Source organism: Erinaceus europaeus, chromosome 14 (genome assembly GCF_950295315.1).
Source record: "Erinaceus europaeus chromosome 14, mEriEur2.1, whole genome shotgun sequence".
Classification (NCBI taxonomy): Eukaryota; Metazoa; Chordata; class Mammalia; order Eulipotyphla; family Erinaceidae; genus Erinaceus; species Erinaceus europaeus.
The window spans coordinates 46,446,945-46,467,672 of NC_080175.1; the positions used below are offsets into that span (position 1 = coordinate 46,446,945).

The 20,728-nt window shown below is 52.1% G+C and overlaps 2 protein-coding genes across 10 annotated transcripts in view; one reads left to right on the forward strand and one right to left on the reverse strand.

Annotated features, from left to right (window-relative positions):
• The window catches only part of SGSH (N-sulfoglucosamine sulfohydrolase), a 12,959-nt gene extending 7,185 nt beyond the window's left edge, over positions 1–5,774 (forward strand). For 6 of the 9 annotated variants that reach the window (XM_016195179.2, XM_007539005.3, XM_060171845.1 and 3 more), the window contains 3 exons: positions 2,527–2,608; positions 3,177–3,380; positions 4,796–5,774. In XM_016195179.2, the coding sequence (XP_016050665.2) occupies positions 2,527–2,608; positions 3,177–3,380; positions 4,796–5,355 (846 nt within the window). In that variant the 3' untranslated portion in view covers positions 5,356–5,774. The remainder of the gene's footprint in view (positions 1–2,526; positions 2,609–3,176; positions 3,381–4,795) is intronic. The other 3 variants (XM_060171850.1, XM_016195180.2, XM_060171847.1) reach the window with 3 other exon arrangements.
• A 721-nt stretch (positions 5,775–6,495) lies between these two features.
• Positions 6,496–20,728, reverse strand: part of CARD14 (caspase recruitment domain family member 14) — a 31,793-nt gene continuing 17,560 nt past the window's right edge. Inside the window, 13 exon segments of the mRNA XM_060171839.1 lie at positions 6,496–6,703; positions 7,180–7,295; positions 7,934–8,055; positions 10,232–10,405; positions 11,150–11,261; positions 12,023–12,086; positions 12,426–12,663; positions 12,947–13,073; positions 14,656–14,848; positions 15,015–15,075; positions 17,314–17,396; positions 17,545–17,687; positions 19,273–19,374. Of these exon segments, the coding sequence (XP_060027822.1) occupies positions 6,496–6,703; positions 7,180–7,295; positions 7,934–8,055; positions 10,232–10,405; positions 11,150–11,261; positions 12,023–12,086; positions 12,426–12,663; positions 12,947–13,073; positions 14,656–14,848; positions 15,015–15,075; positions 17,314–17,396; positions 17,545–17,687; positions 19,273–19,374 (1,743 nt within the window).

The window sequence follows — 20,728 nt, forward strand, 5'->3', positions numbered from 1 at the left end:
GAAATGCTTCCAGTTTTTCACCATTGAGTATGATGTTGGCTGTAGGTTTGCTATATAGAGACTCCACTATCTTCAGGAATTTTCCATCTGTTCCCATTTTTTGTAGTGTTTTGATCATAAAGGGATGTTGTATTTTGTCAAAGGCTTTCTCTGCATCTATTGATATGACCATGTGGCTTTTGGTCTTGCTTTTGTTGATGTGGTGGATCACATTGATTGATTTACGTATATTAAACCAACCTTGCATGCCTGGGATAAACCCCACTTGGTCATGATGAACAATCTTTTTGATATACTGCTGTATCCGGTTGGCTAGAATTTTGTTCAATATTTTTGCATCTATGTTCATCAGAGATATTGGTCTGTAGTTTTCTTTTTTGGTTGTGTCCCTGTCTGCTTTTGGTATCAGGGTGATGTTGGCTCCATAGAAGCTGGCAGGGAGTATTCCAGTGTCTTCAATCTTCTGGAAGACTTTCAAAAGTAGAGGTATTAGTTCTTCTTTGAAAGTTTTGTAGAATTCATTTGTATCCCATAGGACTCTGTTGTTGTTTTCAGCATCTCTTAATCTCTTTTTGAGATCTCTTACTTCTTTTTTAGTTGTCTCTAATTCATCCTCAATCTTGCTAATTCTGTCTTCAGCCTCATAGCTTCTATTCTCTCTGCCCTCTACTGCTTTCTGGAATTCATCTATTTTGTTGCCCTGCTCTGATACTGTTTTAGCTTGTTCAGCTAGTTGCCTTCTTAGCTCAGCGATTTCAGCTTTCAGCTCTCTAATAACCATGAGATAATTAGAATTTTCTTCCATTTTCTCATTTGTTGTTCCTGCATTTCTGATTACAATTTTTTCAAATTCTTTACTCACTCCTATTATTATTTCCTTAGCTAATGTTTGGATGTTGAATTCGTTGTTTTGTGCTTCACCCTCTGGAGGACTTTTAGCTGGACTCTTGTCCTGGTTCAAGTCTCCAATATTTTTTCTTGTTGTTTTAACCATTTTATATATGTTAACAGTTTTTTCAATCCCTGAGTTGGAGCTCAGTGGTGTAAAAGCCTCTTTTTTTTTTCTTCCCTGTAGGCTATGGGAGCCTGAGGGCTTTTAAACTATCAATAGGCTTCTTAGCTTAATCACTGACTCCTGACCAAGAGATAAAGCAGGGTGTGGCAGACATAATCTAGTGGTTATGCAAAGAGACTTTCACAGCCCCTCAGCTATGCCACCGAGGTATAGGTCTTCTCCTGAGTTTCCCGGTTAGATCTCTGTCCCCTGGTGTCCCTCCCTGTTGCTGCTCCAGATTCTGAGGGTAGTAGCAATGGAGACTCAGAGTTGCACTTAGTGAGTCTCTGGGGAGTCCTTTCCTCCCTTCAGCTGTCCCCTTGTTGTGGAGACTGGAGGTGGTGTCTCCACTGATAAACTGTTGAACTGTTAGCAGCCACTTAATCTCTCTTTAGGCCCCTCTCTCCTCTCTGTCACCAGCCACACGTGTTTGTACTCACGTGTGATTTACTGGGTTCCTTTGGTCATTCTAGTCCTGTCTTGTTTCGGTCCGGGTGGTCTCCTTTGGTATTCCTAGTTGATCCGGGAGAGGAGAGGAGAGGAGAGGAGAGGAGAGCTATATATATAGTTTAAAGATGCTTCTGGAAGCATGGATGTTCCAGGCCTTCACAGGGAGGGAGATGGTCTCAGGTGCTGAGGATTGGCTGGTGCCCCATCTCACCCAGAAGAAGGGCTGGGCCCCATCTCACAAACAGAGCCATTATTGTTATTAGTTTTGCTCCCCAGAGATTGTTACTGGGGCTCAGTGCTTTTTTTTTTTTTTTTTTGCTTCCAAGGTTACGGTGCCTGCACTACAAATCCACTGTTTCTGTGGCTTTTTTTTTTTTTAAGATAGGACAGAGAAATAAGAGGGGAGTGTTAGATAAAGAGGGAGAAAGATAGACACCTGCAGACGTGCTTCGCTACTTGTGAAGCAACCCCCTCACAAGTGAGGAGCCTGGGCTCAAACTGGGATCCTTGCGCAGGTCCTTACACTTCATACTATATGCACTTAACCCTGTGCACTTTATGGTGTGTGTGTGGGGGGGCCACATTGAAGCTGGGAATTTAGAGCCTCAGGCATGAGAGTCTCTTTGCATAACCATTATGTTATCGACCCCCTACACCTGCCCTTTTTTGTTTGAAAGAGGTTAAGAGACGGAAGAGAGACACCTACAGCACTGCTCTACCACCTGTGAAGCTTCCCCTCTACAGGTGGGGGACCTGAGGCTTGAACTCTAATCCTCACACATAGTAGCATTGCACTCTATTGGGTACACTCCTACCCGGCCCTCATTATGAGAGAGAGATCAGAGCATCAGTCCACCGTTTACTTGGTTCTGTTTTTGTTTTTTGTAATACAAGTCCAGGGTTGAAACCCAGGGTCTCACACATGCAAAGTGTTCCTTCACAGCTGAGTCACCCCCCACATCCCACCCCACTCTCCCACCTGTCAGTTTGACTTCTCACCCACCTGACCTCCTCCTACCCAGGTGCCTTATTTTGTCCCTGACACCCCAGCAGCTCGAGCAGACCTAGCTGCCCAGTACACCACCATCGGGCGCATGGACCAAGGTGGGTGCCTGGGGCCTGGGTGGGGGCTGTGGTTCCAGTTGTCCCCTCCCCCTCAAGTCGGAAATAGCTGTTGGCAGGGCTGCATTCCCTCTGGAGCCACCAGGGGGAGCCTTCCCTGCCTCTTCCAGGGGCTTGAGGGTAGGGGCTCCATTCTGTGCTAGGGACCAAGCTTCACTGGTCTCTGAATCTCCCTGCTTGGAGAGGACATTTGTCACTGGCTCTGGGGACATGTGGGCACTCAGCTAAAACCTTCTTTATAAATAAGGCCAGAGACTCTAGTTGGGTGGATCTGGGGGAAGCCTGCCACACAGGCAGTCATTTCCTTGTTGGGGGCGTCAGTTCGGGTGACCTGGGAAGGGGGTGGTATACAGGGAGTCCCCACCCTGCAACCCCAGTCAGCCCTAAGGGATGAGCTTCCAGCAGACACAGAAAGTACCTTCTGCTAGGTAGCAGCCGTGAGGAGGAGTCATAGAAGTGTGGGCATCCTTGGCGGGATAGATACAGGACCAGGGTGACTTGGGGCCCAGCACCCCTGCCTGAGCCCACACCACCCACCCTCCCCCTGCAGGCATTGGGCTGGTGTTGCAGGAGCTGCAGGGAGCTGGTGTTCTAAACAACACCCTGGTGATCTTCACGTCTGACAACGGCATCCCTTTCCCCAGCGGCAGGACCAACCTGTACTGGCCAGGCATCGCAGAGCCCCTGCTGGTGTCATCCCCGGAGCACCGGCAGCGCTGGGGCCAGGTCAGCGAGGCCTATGTGAGCCTTCTAGGTACAGCTCCTCAACTCGGGCAGGGGAGGGCAGGGGCTAACGCGGGGTGTGCCCTCAGTGTCCAGATATGGCTGCACATACACCACAAGCACCAGGGGAAGAAGCCATGCCCCCCACCATCTTACAGGTGCAAGTATGAGACCCAGAGAGGTGTTCTTCGGGGTCACACAGCTCAGGAGCAGCAAATGAGGCTTCTACCAAGGACAACTCCACCCCCACCCCAGTCAGCACTGCATTCCTGCAGTGACTGAGTACCCAGGTCTCAGCCCCGTCACAACTTTGGTGGTTCTGACAAGTCCTCAAGTGACCCAGATGTTGCAGAATGTGGGGTCCCCACTTTGGGGGTTCAGGGGAGCACTGTGGCCACAGCACAGAATAGGAACACGTGAGTCCCTGTTGTAGGGCCCCTCCCTGGCCCTGAAAATTGTTGATGAATCTCTTTGTTTTTAGATTCATTTTTATTTATTTATTGAGGAGAAGGGAGCAGGGGTTCACTCTGGCACATGGCAATGCCAGGGAGCAAACTCAGAGTTGATCACCCTTGAGCTTTATCCACGGGGCCACTTATGACAGGATCTTAAATGTCCCCCAGTTGGTGCTTCTTGTTCTAATGTCTAAGGCTAGTGGCTGTGTCCCCTTTGGGGGCCTGTGCCTGAGTTGGCCCCAGCACAGGAATTCTAGGGGACCTCTTGCTTCTGAGAGGGTTTGGAGACCTGTAGGTATAAGACTTGGGCCTCAGGAGCTAATTGGAGGCACACTCGGTTAAGCGCACATAGTACAAAGTGCAAGGATCTCAGTTCAAGCCCCAGATCCCCACCTGCAGGGGGGAAGCTTCACAAGTGGCAGAGCAGGTCTGCTTGTGTCTTTCTCTCTGTCCTATCCAATAAAATGGAAAAAAATGGCCACCAGGAGCAGTGGATTCTTAGTGCTGGTACTGAGCGCCAGCAAAATCTTGGAGGCAAAATAATAGTGAGAATAATAATAGTAATAATTAAAAAAAAAAGACCTGGGACTTTGGGGGATGCCTAGACATCCCTGTTCCTTGACTAAGGGGATAGACTTCTCTGTGACCCCCAGGGGGTTACAGCTGGCTTTGATTGCCCCTAGTCTAGAGGAGGCACTGAGTAGACCTTGGGCTTTTGTCTGCTTGTTTCTCTGTCCGTGGTGGGTCCTCTCCCTGCCCGAGGTAGGCACCCTCCCTGTTCCACTGTCTGTCTCCTCTGCTTCCCCATCAACCAACCTGGGTTCCCAGGAGTGAGCTGCAGACCAGAGCACATGAAAGCATTTCTATTTTTTTCAAAATGCCCAGAAGTTAATTTTTCTGGCCTTATCCCCTGCCCGGGCCTGGTGGTGACTTGGTGCTCTCAGTGTGGGGTGAGGGGTGCCCAGCCTGACCTAAGACTCTGCACTTTCAGACCTCACACCCACCATCCTGGACTGGCTCTCTGTGCCCTACCCCAGCTACACCATCTTTGGCAAGAAGACCGTGCAGCTCACAGGCCGCTCCCTCCTACCCGCGCTGGAGGCTGAGCCCCCCTGGGTCACTGTGTTCAGCAGCCAGAGCCATCATGAGGTCACTATGGCCTACCCCATGCGCTCTGTGCAGCATGGGGACTTCCACCTCGTGCACAACCTGCACTTCAAGATGCCCTTCCCCGTGGACCAGGATTTCTACGTCTCGCCCACCTTCCAGGACCTCCTGAACCGCTCAGTGGCCGGCCAGCCCACAGCTTGGTACAAGGACCTTCACTGCTACTACTACCGGGACCGCTGGGAGCTCTACAACTGGCGCAGGGACCCCCACGAGACACACAACCTGGCGGCTGACCCAAGCCACACCCAGGTCCTGGAGCTCCTGCAGGCCCAGCTGGCCAAGTGGCAGTGGGACACCCAGGACCCTTGGGTGTGTGCACCCGATGGTGTCTTGGAAGATAAGCCATTTCCCCAGTGCCGGCCTCTGCACAACGAGCTCTGAGGACCCCTAGCTTGCCCAGGGCCTCTGCCTAGTGGGATGTGAGCACAGGAATTCCAGGGGAACCCCCCAAACAGGATAGGGTGGTCTGGATAGAGGAATCTTGTTTCTGAGAAGGTTTGGGGACCTGCAGGTAGAAGACCCAGGACTCTGGGGTGGGGGAGGGTGTGCCCAGACATCCTGTGTCCTGGCCAAGAGAAGGGACTTTCATATGCCCTCAGGGGTCAGGACCATCCTCCTCTGGTTTTAATCGCCCCTGGTCTGGAGGAAGTGCTGAGTGAGCCTTGGGTTTCTGTCTGTTTCCTTCTCTGCCTGAGGTAGGTCCCTCCCTGCCCCACTGTCCATCCCCTCCGCTCCTCAATCAACCACCCTGGCCCTGGCAGACCAGAGCGCTATAAATATATTTCTATTTTTGCAAAATGCCCAGAAGTTCATTTTTCTGACCTCATTTATGATCATGCCAACTTGAATTCTAGAGCAACTTTTGGGGGGTCAAGGAGAGTTAGGTTTGGAGGTAACTCGGCAAAATCACCTTCCATCATATAGTGAGAAGTAGGGCCAGGTGTGCAGGGTACCTGGACCCTTGACCCAGCCACCCAGCCAGGCCTGAACATCCCCAAGCCCTGGAGGTGGTGTGAAGAACGAACAAAGCTGGGGTGCCTGGGGAGGGAGCAGTTCTGGGCACAGAGGAATCCAGGCCAGCATGTGTGAGGCTGAACCTCAGGTTAGGCATGGTGGTTTCCAGGCACAGACCCACCAAAAACATTGCTTCTGTCACTGGGCAGTGAAGTTTCTAGGTGCACAGGCTGATCTGAGCCACCAGCCAGGCTGGTGTCAGAGGTGGGGGGGTGGGGCGCCGCTGTGGAGGAGCCCACAGGGGCCATGGGGATAGGAAGTCCACTGGCCTGCCCTTCACGTCGAGTGCGAGGACCCCCACCTCCACTTTGGACTCTCAGGCTACCCCACACCGTGGGGTGACTTACACAGATCAGTGAGTAGGTGGCCAGGATATGTGATGTGACACAAGGTAATGAAGGACCCTGGTGAAAAAGCGGGGCTTACAGCCTGCGCCCAGAGTTCAGAGGACAGGACTGACTGGGGCACAAAGGTCCTTGAGGCCCCAAGAAGGAGTAGGGGCAGAGGTCATTGGGGGCTATGTTCTGTCCACACCACCTTCTTCTGCTCGTCTGCAATGGCCTGTCGTACACAGCTGAGCAGGGCTTCCAGGTCGCCCCAGCCCTCAGGGGCCAGGCTGCTGTACAGACAGGGCACCTTGTCCAGTTTGGCCTCTTCCTGCCGGCAGGCTTCCAGGAGCTGTTCCTCCGAGATGCTGAGTTTCTGCAGGGCTTTCCTGTGAGTAGACGGGGGGTGGGGGGGTGGGGGGGGATTGAGGGGTGGGAATGGTTAGGAGTGTGGGCTGTGCCCATGAATGCTGCTGCAGGCTGGGGGGGGGGGGCAGGGGTGAGTGGCCCGGCATGTGGGCAGCATTGGGTGCTGCCCACCCAACTCCCCCTGGCGCAGACAGCCCCACTTTGAGGGGTCAGCCCCAGGTTACAGTGCAGGGGTGTGTGTGGCGGGGGTCTGTGTTACACCATAGCTGTCATATGATCACTCTGGGTGGGTCCCCAGCCTTGAACCAACATGGTTTTGACAGCACCATGACACTGGTGTGCCCAGTAACCACATGGTCTTGGTGGACTGACAGTGGGTTCCGGGTTCCCCTCCCTGCCCTTGGCTGCCCCACCCCAGGGGCCTAGCTTCGAACCCTGTGTCCTGGGATTGCAGGTACCCAGCTCCATAGCCACCTCAGCTGCAGACTGAGCCCACCTAAGCTTCTTGGCCACCTTCTCATTGATGCCCACATGGAGGACAATGGGGAAGATCTCCATCCTGTGCAGCACAGAGATGCTGTCCAGCCGCACGTCCAGGAGGGCATGGTTGTTCTGGGGGGGGTGGTAGAGAGGGATGGGGTTGTCAGGACCGTCAGCTTGAGAAACCAGAGGTGCCCCTCCCAGACCTGCTCAGATGGTGTAAAAGAACGTGGGGCTCTAGAGCATCCTGGAATGCCTTGTCCTGCTGGAGGCTGCACAACCCAGTGACCTTCCCCCCACTGGGATTTTTGGTTTTTAACCCAGGATATCTCGATGTGGGGGGCTGCTGGCATTGAGGGGAACTGGACTGCAAAGGGCTCTGACCACAGGAGTAGGGGCTCCACCAGCCACTGTGGTAGAGAAAGGGAGGAAGGTGCCTTGTCCCCACACACCAACACACTCTCCCCACTTCACGCCCATAAAACACCCCCATAGTTCTCAGCATGCTGCTTCTCATGTATTTGAGCCCTAAGTTGTGAACCATCACCACATTCTTACTGATGCATTTAACAAATATCTGCATTAAGGAAGCAGGCTCGGAGTTGAGTCACAGGAACCCCAAATGGGGAACAGAGCTTAGTCCCCCCCACCCCCATATTAACTTCCTCTGGACAGCTGCCAGAGGTCCTCTTAAGAATGGGTGATAAATAAGCCCCTCAGACCTGTCCTTCCTGCCCCTCCTCTGGGAATGAGGTCTTACCCTCACTTACTTTCTCCATGAGGAACTCAACAGTTCGGCGGGTCACCCAGGAGAGGCCACCCGATGCCTCTCTCTCCTGGACAATGTCCCCTCTCTGGTTCAAGGTGTCATACTCCTCTGGACTCAAGATCTCTGCAGGTAATAGAGGTGATGGAATGGGGGTGTTACACCAGCTGGGAAGGTGCTTGGGGAGCCCTGCTGAGAACCCCCACCTCCATGAACTCCAGTTAGCTCTTCCCAAGGTGTGGACAGCTGCCCTTGGTCTTAAGATGGGAGGAATTTGTATTCTGACTGTCAGCAACACCATCAGTGTCAAGGTGGGGAAGGAAGGAAAGATGGACTGGTGGATGGAAGGTAGAGGTGGGTAGGTGGGTGGATGCTATATGGACAGAGGGTGCATGGATGAATGGATGGACATTGGGTATGGGTAGGTGAGTGGATACATGCATGGGAAGATGGATGGATGGATGGATAGATAGATGGAATATAATTAGGTATATGGATGGATGCATGCATGAGTGGATAGATGGATGGTGTGGTGTGTGGATGGATGGGTGAGTGGGAGGAAGGAAAGGAAGGAATATAGTTAGGTATATGGATGGATAGGTGGGTGGGTGGATCATACATAGGGAGATGGATGGATGAAATGTAGATGGGTATATGAATGGGTGGACGGTAGGTGGGTGAGTAGTTGGGTAGGTGGATTGTGTGTGGGCAGATGGATGGGTGGGTAGATAGGTATGGATGGTGTATGAATGGATAGTAGAGAAATGGGTGGATGGCTAAGTAGATGGATGAGTGGTTATTATAAACCACTTCCTGTTGAAGTTTTCTGATCCCAGATACCTTGAGATTTGTTAGTAGAAATCATTTTGACTTTACCCAAAGCCTACACGTTTACAGAATATGTCTGGGTCATTATTCATAGGTGCCCAGTAAGTATAGTAGAGTGACCCGAATATTTCTTGAGGCATCAAAGAATTGCACCTGATTAATGACATTTAGACTAACATGATTGTCATCAAGGTTTAACACATTGATGTCTCCCACCCCTTAAAACTCATTTGTGTTTTTGACAATTGTTTTACCTAAAAGCATCTGTGATCTTGCTGTTCCTTTTGATATGATATGATTTTTTAATATTTATTTCCTTTTGTTGCCCTTGTTTTATTGTAATTGTTGTTATTGATGTTGTTGGATAGGACAGAGAGAAATGGAAAGAGGAAGGGAAGACAGAGGGGGAGACAGACACCTGCAGACCTGCTTCACCGCTTTTGAAGTGACTACCCTGCAGGTGGGGAGCCGGGGCTCTAACAGGAATTCTTTTTTTTTTTTTTACTTTTTTTTTATTTTCCCTTTTGTTGCCCTTGCTTTTTATTGTTGTTGTAGTTATTATTGTTGTTGTTGTTGTTGGATAGGACAGAGAGAAATAGAGAGAGGAGGGGAGGACAGAGGGGGAAGAGAAAGACACCTCCAGACCTGCTTCACTGTCTATGAAGAGACTCCCCTGTAGGTGGGGAGCTGGGGGCTCGAACCGGGATCCTTACACCGGTCCTTGCGCTTCGCAGCCATATGCACTTAACCTGCTGTACTACCGCCTGACCCCAGTCGAACAGGGATTCTTATGGCAGTCCTTGCGCTTTCCATCACCAGCGCTTAATCCACTGCACTACTGCCCGACTCCTGATATGATGTGATTTTTACAATAAATACTCTGCCTGGAGTTCTGATCAGGGGCACATCTGACATTTTCCCATCTCGAGGTGTGTAGATGCTGTTCCTCCAGACTCTTGAGATAAACTATGAAAAGACTAAATTTGGGGGTGGGCAGTAGCGCAGCGGGTTAAGCACACGTGGCGCTAATCGCAAGGACTGGCATAAGGATCCCGGTTCAAGCCCTCGGCTCTCCATCTGCAGGGGTGTCACTTCACAGGTGGTGAAGAAGGTCTACAGGTGTCTATCTTTCTCTTCCCCTCTGTCTTCCCCTCCTTTCTCCATTTCTCTCTTTCCTGTCCGACAATGGCGACATCAATAACAATAATAACTACAATAACAAAAACAAGGGCAACAAAAGGGAAAATAAATATAATAAATATTAAAAAAAAAAAAAAAGACGAACATTATTTTCTTTCAACCCTGAGAGTGTCAGATCTTAGGGTCCTGGCATCTAGTTTAGATTCACCTATCCACGTATAAGCCATACCTCCCCAAGCTCCAAACTTAAGTACCAAGCTTCTACACCTAGACATCCCCTAGTGCCCTTAAGTCAGAGTGTCAGTCCTTTCCTTACTGGGAAGGATATACATACCTGCAGGGCACTTCTTAAAGCCTTGGAGGGAGCCCAGCTTCTCACTCAGGACCTTCCCCAGCAGCCTGGGGACAAAGATCACAGGCCGAGGCTGGCTGGGCCTGTGGGAGTGCACCAGTGTGTAGGGCACCAGGGTGAAGCAGCTCTCTGCCCAGAAGCACAAGGTGGGGGGCTCTGTGGGGAGAGAGAGCATAAGCAGGTCAGTGGGTAGGCCAGTCTTCAGCAGCCCCCCTCTGCCTCCCCAGAGCCCCCCACAGAAATAAGGGCCATGTCTGTTTTGCAGCTGTAGCCCCAGCAGCTATAATATGGGGCACACAGGAACCCCATTTTCAGTCCCCCACTGAGCATTTCCTGGAAACACCCAGTCTCAGTCTTGGGCAGTGCCGACCACATTAAGGACCCAGATCCCTGGAACCCCAATCTCAGCTGTCCTCATCCTGGAAAACTGCTCCCTGCTCCCCCTGACCTCCAGCCACTCCTCGAAATCTAGGCTGTGCTTCTTTCAGCAGGCGTTTCTGACATGCAACCAAGCAACCTTTCAAGAAAGACATAAACGCTTGGCTCATTTTAGATTCACTTCTGCCTGTCCTTTGGCTGGGGGCCTCATTATACAGGCCTCCTGCTCACACCAGCTGTACAATGGCTATCTGGGGAGTGAAGGGGAGGGGGGAATTCGCTACTTTGTGTTGTGTGGAGCATTTGGAAGTTGCAGGGGGTTAATGCTCAGAAGGACAGTTCTTGATGTGCCAGTGACTTTGACAAGCTCCTTGGAGCAGGTCCTATGGCTTGGAGTGCACTGCAGACTCAGCTGGTCTCCAGGAAGAGACATACAGATGTCAGCTCTGAGTCTTCCTAAGTGGTGACCCACCTGCAGCAGCTCCCAGAGGCCCCACCTAGTCCCCACCCCACCAGCCTCACCTTCCACCTTGCTGGGGTCCCACTGGCCCCCATCAAAGGATAAGCCTAGAGGGTTGGCCTTGGTTTTGTCTGTGCTGATGATGCGGACCAACTTCTGGGGTCCCCCGGAAGACTGGTGAAGAAAGAAAATAGGGAAAGAGTCACCCACACTGTACCCACAGGACCTGGGATGCTCCCTGGTAATGGTGGGATGTGCCCCCTAAAGGGAGGCAGGAGGGCATTCTGGGGCAGATAGAGCCCCTATACCTGAGCTGGGTGCCCCTGAGGGAGGGTTGGAATGAGGGGTAGGTTGTATCAGGCAGGGAGGTGGGCCCCCCAAAGCTTAGGCAGGCCACCACTCATGGAGCAGCACCCTAGGGCCTTAAACAAGGCCAGGTAGGAGCCCTGGGTACAGAGAGCACAAAGGGCATCAAACCAGGTGTGTGGGGAGTGTGGAGAGAGCGTAGGATGCATGTCCACACATTGCATGGGTAGATGGAGCCAATGGATGCACAGGTGCACAGATGGGTGGATGGGTGACGGATAGGTGGTGTATGGATGGATGGATGTGTGGGTGATGGGTAGATAGTGGAAAGGTAGATGGATGGAAAATGGATGCATAGGTGGATGGATGGATAGATGGATGAATGGAGGTAGGTGGGTGGTGGATAAATGGCTTGCTGGTGGATAGGTGTATGGCTGGTGGGTGGATGGGTAGATGGATGATGTATGGGGGGTGCTCTGCACAGACCCCAATAAACACTGTCACAGAGCCCCCAGGCCCTACTTTTCTTGCACTCCCCCCATGAGCTGCTCTCCCCCTACCCAAGATTATAAACCGGTGGAAGAGCCTGAGGTAGGAGGTTGGCCAGGGTCTGGTCACCCCTCCCTCACCTTGCGGGTGGAGGTGCTCTGCTGAGCCATGTCCTGGATCAGGGCAATGAGCAGCTGCTGGGCCCTACGGGAGAGGAGGCCTAGATGGTAGTGGAGATGTACCCACCCCATATCCCCAGGTGGCCACTGTAGCACCTGCTCCCAGCCCCATAGGGACACTGCCAACCCCCAGAGGCCTGGAAACAGATATTCTGGGTGGGATCCAGCAACTTGGCTGTTTAGGAGTAAGGCCAGCAACCAGAACCTGGCCACCCACTGCGTCACCTCAGATGTGAGCCCAGTGTCACCCCAGAGTGAGGTCCTCTCCCTGCCCCCCCGAAATGAGCCTGGGGGGCAGGGTTATGGGGTCCAGGACTCAGGCTGGGCCATGGCACTGGGCACCCACTCTCTGGATACTGCTCACCGAGAGTAGTTGGGGATGGTGCCATGCTCGCTGTCCCTGGTACTGTAGGGGCCCACACGGTGGGCATACCAGCAGGGGTGGCCCTGGAACAGGGTGTCAGTGACATGCAGGATGTCATTGCAGTGGACCTGCAGCTCCCCCTCTGTGCGACCCTCCAGGGCCAGGTTGACTCGGATGTAGAACGAGTCCCCCGATGTGGCCACTTTGGCCTCCAAGTCCTGCACCAGCTTCTTATAACCTGGTAGAGGAAGATGGGGAGAGGTGACTATGCAAGGTTCTAGAACAGGAAGGTAGGGGAGAAAGAAGAAATGGCTCCCCAAGTTCTGTCCATGGCAGTGTCAATGGGTGGGGCACCCCAGTTACCCAGGGGATCTATATGGACACTGTGTACTGGGAGAGGGGGAACAGACCAGGCCTAGCTGGTGAGTGGGGTGGCTGAGCAGTGTGGCTGGGAGGGCAGTGGGTTGGGCCTAGGTGTTGCTGTGGACCAGGCTAGGACCATGTCAGTGGGCGGAGCTTACCCTCCGTGTTGACCTTGACAGATAGGCAGCAGAAGCCAGTTACCCTCTGCAGAAGGCCCACAGCCTGCTCGAGCGTCGTGTCCTCCAGCACGGCCTTGAACAGAGGCTCTGTGGCCTCACAGTCCACCTGAGGACAGACTAGAAATCAGCCTCATGGGGACTGTTGGGTGGGGAGCAGGTCCTGGTGGCTGGGAGTCCCCCCCAACATATACACACACACACACACACACACACACACACACGATGTCATGGCTTCACAGGGACATCTGGACACAGAGGTTGGTTCCTAGGATAATCACTGTGGGGCCAGGGACACTTGAGGGCTGTTGAAGAGCATTCCTGGGCATCCCCAGGGATTCTCACTGTGGGTCTACTAACTCGGGTGGATAGCTCCACATGGGCTACCCTCCACCTCTGCAGGGTATCCAGATCCCCTTAATCTGTGCTCTGAGCGTCACAGCACCCTCTCACCAGCCCCCATGCATTCATCCCCTGTGGGTTGTTTTGTATTAATGAGGAAGAAAGAGAAGTAGAGCATCATTCTGGCACATGCAATACCGGTGATAGAACCCGAACTACATGAGTGAGAGTTCAAGTCTTTATCCACTGCACCCCCTTCCCTGGGCCACACTAAGTGCTATTTTCAATGCAGACCAGTGTGTGTTTTTATAATGAGAACTATGTTGTGCTGTGGACACTGAGCTCAGTTGGCCCCATTCAGTCCTCAAGGATGACCCCCAGACATCCTGGTGCTCTGCTGCTCTAAACAGAGTCAGCCCATCACCAGGCTTGACCCCAGGAGTGTGAAGGACACATATGGGCAGCATGGGCTGGGCTATCAGAACCCCCAGTGTAGGAGCACTGCTGCTCCCCACCACCCCATCTGCATGGAGACTCACATCCCCCCCCCCCAAAGTGTGGGTGTCAAGGCTGGAGGGGGACTGAGTTCCCAGGAACCCCACCATGACCCTTAAAAAGCTTTTTTACTCTTTTTCTTTTATCCTGATTTTTTTTTTTTTTTTTTTTTTTTGCCTCCAGGGTTGTCGCTAGGACTTGGTGCTGGCACTACCAATCCACTGCTCCTGGCAACCATTTTTTTCCATTTTCTTGGATAGGACAGAGAAAAACTGAGAGGAGAGGGAGAGAAAGAGAGATACCTGCAGACCTGCTACACTGCTCTTAAAGTGTCCCCCCCTGCAGGTGGGGAGCAGACGCTCAAACCCAGGTCCTTGTATGGGTCCTTGTGCATAGTACTATGTACACTTAACCAAGTATGCCACCACCCGACCCCTCCTGATTTTTTAATAAATTATTTTTATTTATTCTGTAGAGATGAGACCTCACATATGTGCATTTCAAGGCTCCCAGGTTGACTTTTTTCCTTCAGAGAGAGACGGAGACCACAGCACCAGAGCTGCCCCAGATGGCATGGCACCTCCCATATGGTGCCAGGGTTTTACGCTGAACCCTGTGTGATAAGTCATGCACCCTGCCTGGTGAACTGTCTCCCAGATCCTGGCTGCATGTGGCCCCAGACTCATGCCTTCCTTCATGAGGACCATATGCTTCACTCCATCTGAGAAGACCAGACCCAGAAGGCTCCAGAGCATGGTAGGCTTCCTGCCTGTGCTCAGGAGCCAGGCCTTCGAGGTTGTCCCCCGATTCCCCCACACATAGACACACACACACAGCGCCCTGTGAACACTCACCATCAGGATCTGGGTGCCAGGGCGCAGGGCCATCTGGTCAGCTGGCGAGCCTGGAGTGACACGGTGGATGAAGATGCCCGTGAGGTTCCCACCGATAACACTTATCTGCTCCAGCAGCTCGTGTCCCTGGAAGGCCAGTACTGTCACCTGGCTCAGGATCTTTCGAGCTCGCCTGCGCCGCACCTGGATGTTGCTGTGGGGAAGGGATATCAGGGTTTGTGCACTGGCCCCCAAATTCTAGAAAGCCTCCTCACCTACACACCACGTCCCCATTCTTGGAAAGAATGTCACCTCCCACTGTGATGGCCACACCTCTTCCCTACCTGCTCCCTGCAGCCCCTGGTCGCCCCCCAACTCACCTGACTGAGGCATGGAGACCCCCAGGGGGTAGCTGCAGACTGGCCTCGGGCTCAGGGAGGTCTGGGGAAGCCGAGAGCTTAGACACGAAGCCTGGCGCACACATGCACGTGCCTGAGCAGTTAAGCCCCCAGCCTGGGGCACTCCTCCTGGGATTGTGTCCTCTACTGCAGCCGGACCATCACTGCCCCCACCCCCCTGCCACCCTGACCCCTACTGCAGCATCCCCTCCTGCAGTGGCTCCAGGGGCACTGTGGGTGCCCTCTGCCACCTCTGAGAAAGCTGCCACCCTGCAACTGGTGAAGAGCCACCGCCCTCCCTGCTGTGACTCTCATCTAGGGCTGTGCCCACTGGGCTTTCAGGTGGCAGGGATGGCCCCAAGCTAAATCACTGGTTCCCTTGAAATACCGATATTTGGGGTGCCATTCCATGTGGACCACACGTGTACCTGGTGGCCACCTCCAGCACCAGTTATAGAGGTTGCCAGGCTGTGCCAGCTGTGTGTAGGCCCCAGGCTGTGGTCCTTGCATTGGGTGGGCTCCCTTTATATATATTTATTTATTTTCCCTTTTGTTGCCCTTGTTTTTTTTTTATTGTTGTAGTTATTACTGTTGTTATTGCTGTTGTTGCTGTTGGATAGGACAGAAAGAAATGGAGAGAGGAGGAGAAGACAGAGAGGGGGAGAGAAAGATAGACACCTCTGCAGACCTGCTTCACCGCTTTTGAGCGACTCCCCTGCAGGTGGGGAGGCAGGGGCTTGAACCAGGATCTTAACGCCAGTCCTTGAGCTTTGCACCATGTGCGCTTAACCCACCGCACTACTGCCGAACTCCTCTTTCTTTCTCTCTTTCTTTCTTCCTTCCTTCCTTCCTTCCTTCCTTCCTTCCTTCCTTTCTTCCTTCCTTCCTTCCTTCCTTTCTTTCTTTCTCTCTTTCTTTCTTTCCCTCCTCTCTCCATTTCTCTCTGTCCTATCCAAGAACGACAACAATAACTACCAACATTAAAACAAGGGCAACAAAAGGGAATAAATAAACAAAAAAGGAAGAAAGAAAGAAAAGAAAGAAAATGGCTATGGGGAGAGGGGGATTCATAATGCCAGCACCAAGCCCCCAATGTTAACCCTGGTGGTGGGAGGAAATAAAAGAACAAGGAAAGGCAGGAAGAAAAAAATTAAAACAAAATAAAAGAAAATTTATAAAAGAAAGCAAAAGAGAAAAGAAAATCATGGGCCTGGGTGGTGGCACCCCTGGTTGAGTGCACACATTATAGTGTGCAAGGACCCAGGTTCAAGACCCTGGTCCCCACCTGCAGGGGGAAAGCTTCACAAGTGGTGAAGCAAGGATGTAAGTGTCTCTCTGTCTCTCTCCCTCTCTCTCTTTTTTTAAGATTGTACTTTTTTGAGAGAGATGCAGAAACAACACCAGAGCACTGCCCAGCTCTGGCTTATGATGGTGCGGGGAATTGAACCTGGGACTTTGGAGCTTCAGGCATGAGAGTCACTTTGCATAACCATTATACTATCTATTCCCACCCTTTCTGTCTTCCTCTCTGTCAACTCCTTCCCTCCTTTCAATTTCTGGTTGTCTCTATCCAGTAAGTAAAGATAATTTTTTTTAAATTTTTTTTAAGAATTTAAAAAAGTAAAAAAAAATCAGGTGGCTAGGGAAATTGCTAGGTGAGCAAGTAGCCCATGGTACTTGGATGCCTAAGGTGTGTGTGTGCGCACCCTGCAGGTTACAATGTGAATTCTAGACAGGGCCCTGAGCACCTACTGTGTGCTCAGGGCTGGGGACAGGTGTGCAGGTAAAGTGAGGAAGCTGGCCTGAGGGTGCCCAGCCTTGAGAAGCAGAGAGAACCAGCTGAGTTGGAAATGTGCGTAACAGGTCACAGGAAGAGGAGCAGCAGGTGTGGACAGGCTGGTCCCAGGACGAGGCCCTGGGCAGGCAGGACTGAGGACTCTTGCTCTGCCTGTCCCCAGGATGTTGAGCAGGGAGCAAAGAGTATGTGTATCTGAAGCTGTCTACACTGAGCCACACAACAGGATGAAGCCAGCTCCTGGACATGCTGATGAAGAACATTGAGGCACCCAAGGAGGAAGGAGAGAGCATTCAGGACTGGCTGGCACTGCAGGGGAGGGGGCGAGGCAGAGGCAGACCTGTGGGAGCTCTGCCCATCCACAGAGGGAGAGCCAGGCCCTCCCCTTCCTGAGGTCCCCATTCTCCCTTCCCCTCCCTGTTCTGCCTGTGCACCTGGGCAGGTGAGTGCCACAAGACAGGGAAACAGGGTATAAGGGGTGCTCACCTGCCCTGTCCACAATCTCATAGTCCAGGTCTGTGTCTCCTGCTTTGGCTCCCAGCTCTGCCTCCAGGGTGTCTGGGAAGCTGCTGCCAAGCAAAAAAATAAGTAAATTAATTAATCAGCAATAATAATACAAAGAAGGTGGTGTTCAAGCTGCACCTGCTTGAACCCAGAGCCCCTCTGCCCCCAGTGTTCGCATGGCCCTTGGCCCAGGCCATGTCATGGATCTTGTACCTGGAGGACCAAGGCTCCTCCCAGAAGTCGGCGGTGGCCCTCTTGTACAGCGACTGCTGGCTGGGGGGCAGGGGGCTACTGGAGCGGAAGCTGTCCACCAGCTCACGACTAGATGTGACACTCAGGTCAGACCAGAGCTGAGACTGAAGGGGAAAGGGCGGCAAGCATGGCTCACATGGGGCCCCCAACACTGTCCCCTCCCCGCCATGCCACACAGGACAGTGACACTGAGCAGGCGAGAGACAGGCAAAGGGTGCAGAGAGCACCGCAGTCCTTGCATAGCTGTTGTGTTCCTTCTGTCTCTCTCTTTTTAAATAATTTTTAATGTTTATTTATTTATTCCCTTTTTTGTTGCCCTTGTTTTTATTGTTGTAATTATTATTGTTGTTGTTAGATAGGTCAGAGAGAAATGGAGAGAGGAGGGGAAGACAGAGAGGGGGAGAAAAAGACAGACACCTGCAGACCTGCTCACCGCCTGTGAAGCGACTCCCCTGCAGGTGGGGAGCCAGGGGCCCGGAACTGGGATCCTTTCGCCGGTCCTTGTGCTTTGCGCCACCTGCACTTAACCCACTGTGCTACCACTTGACTCCCCTCTCTCTCTTCTTAAAATATGTTTTTAAGGGTTGGGGAGACAGCATAATGGTTGGACAAAAAACTTTCATGCCCAAGGCTTTGAGGTTCCAGACTCAATTCCCAGCACTGAGGCAAGAAAAGGTTAACTTTTAAAGAGAAAAGCAAGGATTAACTTCTTAAAGAAAAATTCAGTTTATAGCCATCCTCCCCGCACACACAGAACTTTCTCCTATCCTCAGAGTGACCTTGGAATATGACCCTTCTGCCCAAGAGTCTGCTGATAACCCAAACAAGTTATACTCTCTGTATACACAAAAGAAACAGTCACCCCTTGTGGTCCGGGAGGTGGCAAAGTGGCTAAGGCATTAGGCTCTCAAGCATGAGGTCCTGAGTTCAATCCCTGGCAGCGCATGTGCCAGAGTGATGTCTGGTTCTTTCTCTCTCTCCTATCTTTCTCATAAATAAATAAATAAATAAATCTTAAAAAAAAAACAGTCATCTGTGAAGCTTGTGCTGTGAGTGACTATGGGAAGGCTAATAACTATATTAAAGGGCCAGTGCCATTGTGCTGGGGCCCAGTTTCTTACAGACCTGAGTGCAGCTGGGTCTGCCAGCATAATAAACACTGCTTCCTGCATTCAAGCCTTGGAATATCTCATCTCTGCCTGAGAATCCAATAGCACCACCATCATCCAGAGCTCTGGTCTCTCTCTGTGTACTTTTCTTTCTATGATTTCTCTCTCTCTCTCTCTCTCTCTCTCTGTGTGTGTGTGTGTGTGTGTGTGTGTGTGTGTATCTTTCTCTCCAGTGGGAATGCTAAAAGTATCGTATAAAAAATATTTAAAATATAATTTTAACTTTATTTTATTTGATAAGACAAAAAGAAATTGAGGGTAGGGAGAGAGAGACAGAGAGACAACTAAAGTCCTGCTTTACCACTCATGAAGCACCTCCCTGCAGGGGCCTTGAGTCTAGTAACACATGCACTTGACCAAGTGTGTTACTGCTCGGCCCCAGTGCTCTTCCTTTTATGCCACTCAGATCTCACATTGCACCTAGAAGGCCACCAAGGCCCCAGACAAAGCCAGGCTATCACCCCAGGCATGTGCTTGCCACCCCTCCCTTGAGCCACAGGGCCAGCTGAGGGCAGCGTACCTTGGAGGAGCTGGGGCTGTCGCCGTCATCCTGCGGGCAGATGGCAAACATGCGCACTAGCCGCTGCTTCCCCCTTGGGCCCGGCTCTCTGGCTCCAGCATCCTGCATGGGGGTGGCCGGTCACTCTGGAAGGTGCCCCTCTGCATTCTTGGGGCTCCTACAGTCACCCTGCCTCCTCCCAGCCCAGGACCACGGCCTCCAGGGGACACCATGCTGGGAAAGGTGGGTGTATGTCATCCACACTGGCTGTGTACACAAATCTACACTGCAGTCCACAAAACACATCCCAGGACTGCGCAGATTCACTCACAATAGGGGTGAGTAAGGGGGCTGGGGAGAAAGGGAGCCCAGCCATCACCCCACACTGAGAGACACATTTTCCCTTCAACAAGCACAGATCTTCAGAACTTGGTTGATATGGTGGGGCAGGGGGTGGGTGAGGAGGCAGGAATGAATGTGGAGAGTGTCTCTGCACAGGGAGGGGAGTCCAGCCTGCCCCCCACACACACACAGGTACCCAGGCAACTCTGGGAAAGTCTTGCCCACCTGCCTGGAGCTGGAGTCGCCCACCATACCATAATCAGAGTTTCTGTAATGATTTTGGTTTTTGCTACCAGGGTTATCACTGGGGTTCAGTCTCTGCCCCACTCCACCTCACCTAGTGGCCATTTCTCTCTCTCTCTCTCTCTTTCTCCCCCTCTCTCCCTGTCTTTCCCTCCCCTCCCTCCCTCTCTCTCCCCCTCCCTCCCTCTTTAAGTTAGTGAGACAGAGAGAGGAGAGACACCACAGGACCACTCCAGAGTTGATTAACCCACCCCCTCCACCAGAGGTATCCCCATACAATGGCTGAGGAGGGCTGTAACTCAGGTCCTTAAGAATGATGTTGTGGGGGGTCAGGCGGCAGCACAGTGGGTTAAGCACACGTGGAGCAAAGCTCAAGGACCCGGTTCGAGCCCCCAGCTCCCCACCTGCGGGGAAGTAGCTTCACAGGCGGTGAAGCAGGTCTGCAGGTATCTTTCTCTCCCCTTCTCTGTCTTCCCCTCCTTTCTCCATTTCTCTCTGTCCTATCCAACAATGAATGACATCAACCATAACAATAATAACCACAAGAAGGCTACAACAACAAGAGCAACAAAAAGGGGAAAAAAAGACTTCCAGAGAACGTAGATGGGGTAGAAAGCATATATAATGAGACTCTCAAGGGACTCGGGCGGTAGCGCAGAGGGTCAAGTGCATGTGTTGCAAAGCACAAGGACCGAGTAAGGATCCCGGTTCAAGCCCCCAGCTCCCCACCTGAAGGGGAGTTGCTTCACAGGCAGTGAAGCAGGTCTGCAGGTGTCTATCTTTCTCTCCCCCTCTCTGTCTTCTCTCCATTTCTCTCTGTGTTATCTAACAATGACGACATCAACAACAACAACAATAATAACTGCAACAACAATGAAAAACAACAAGGGCA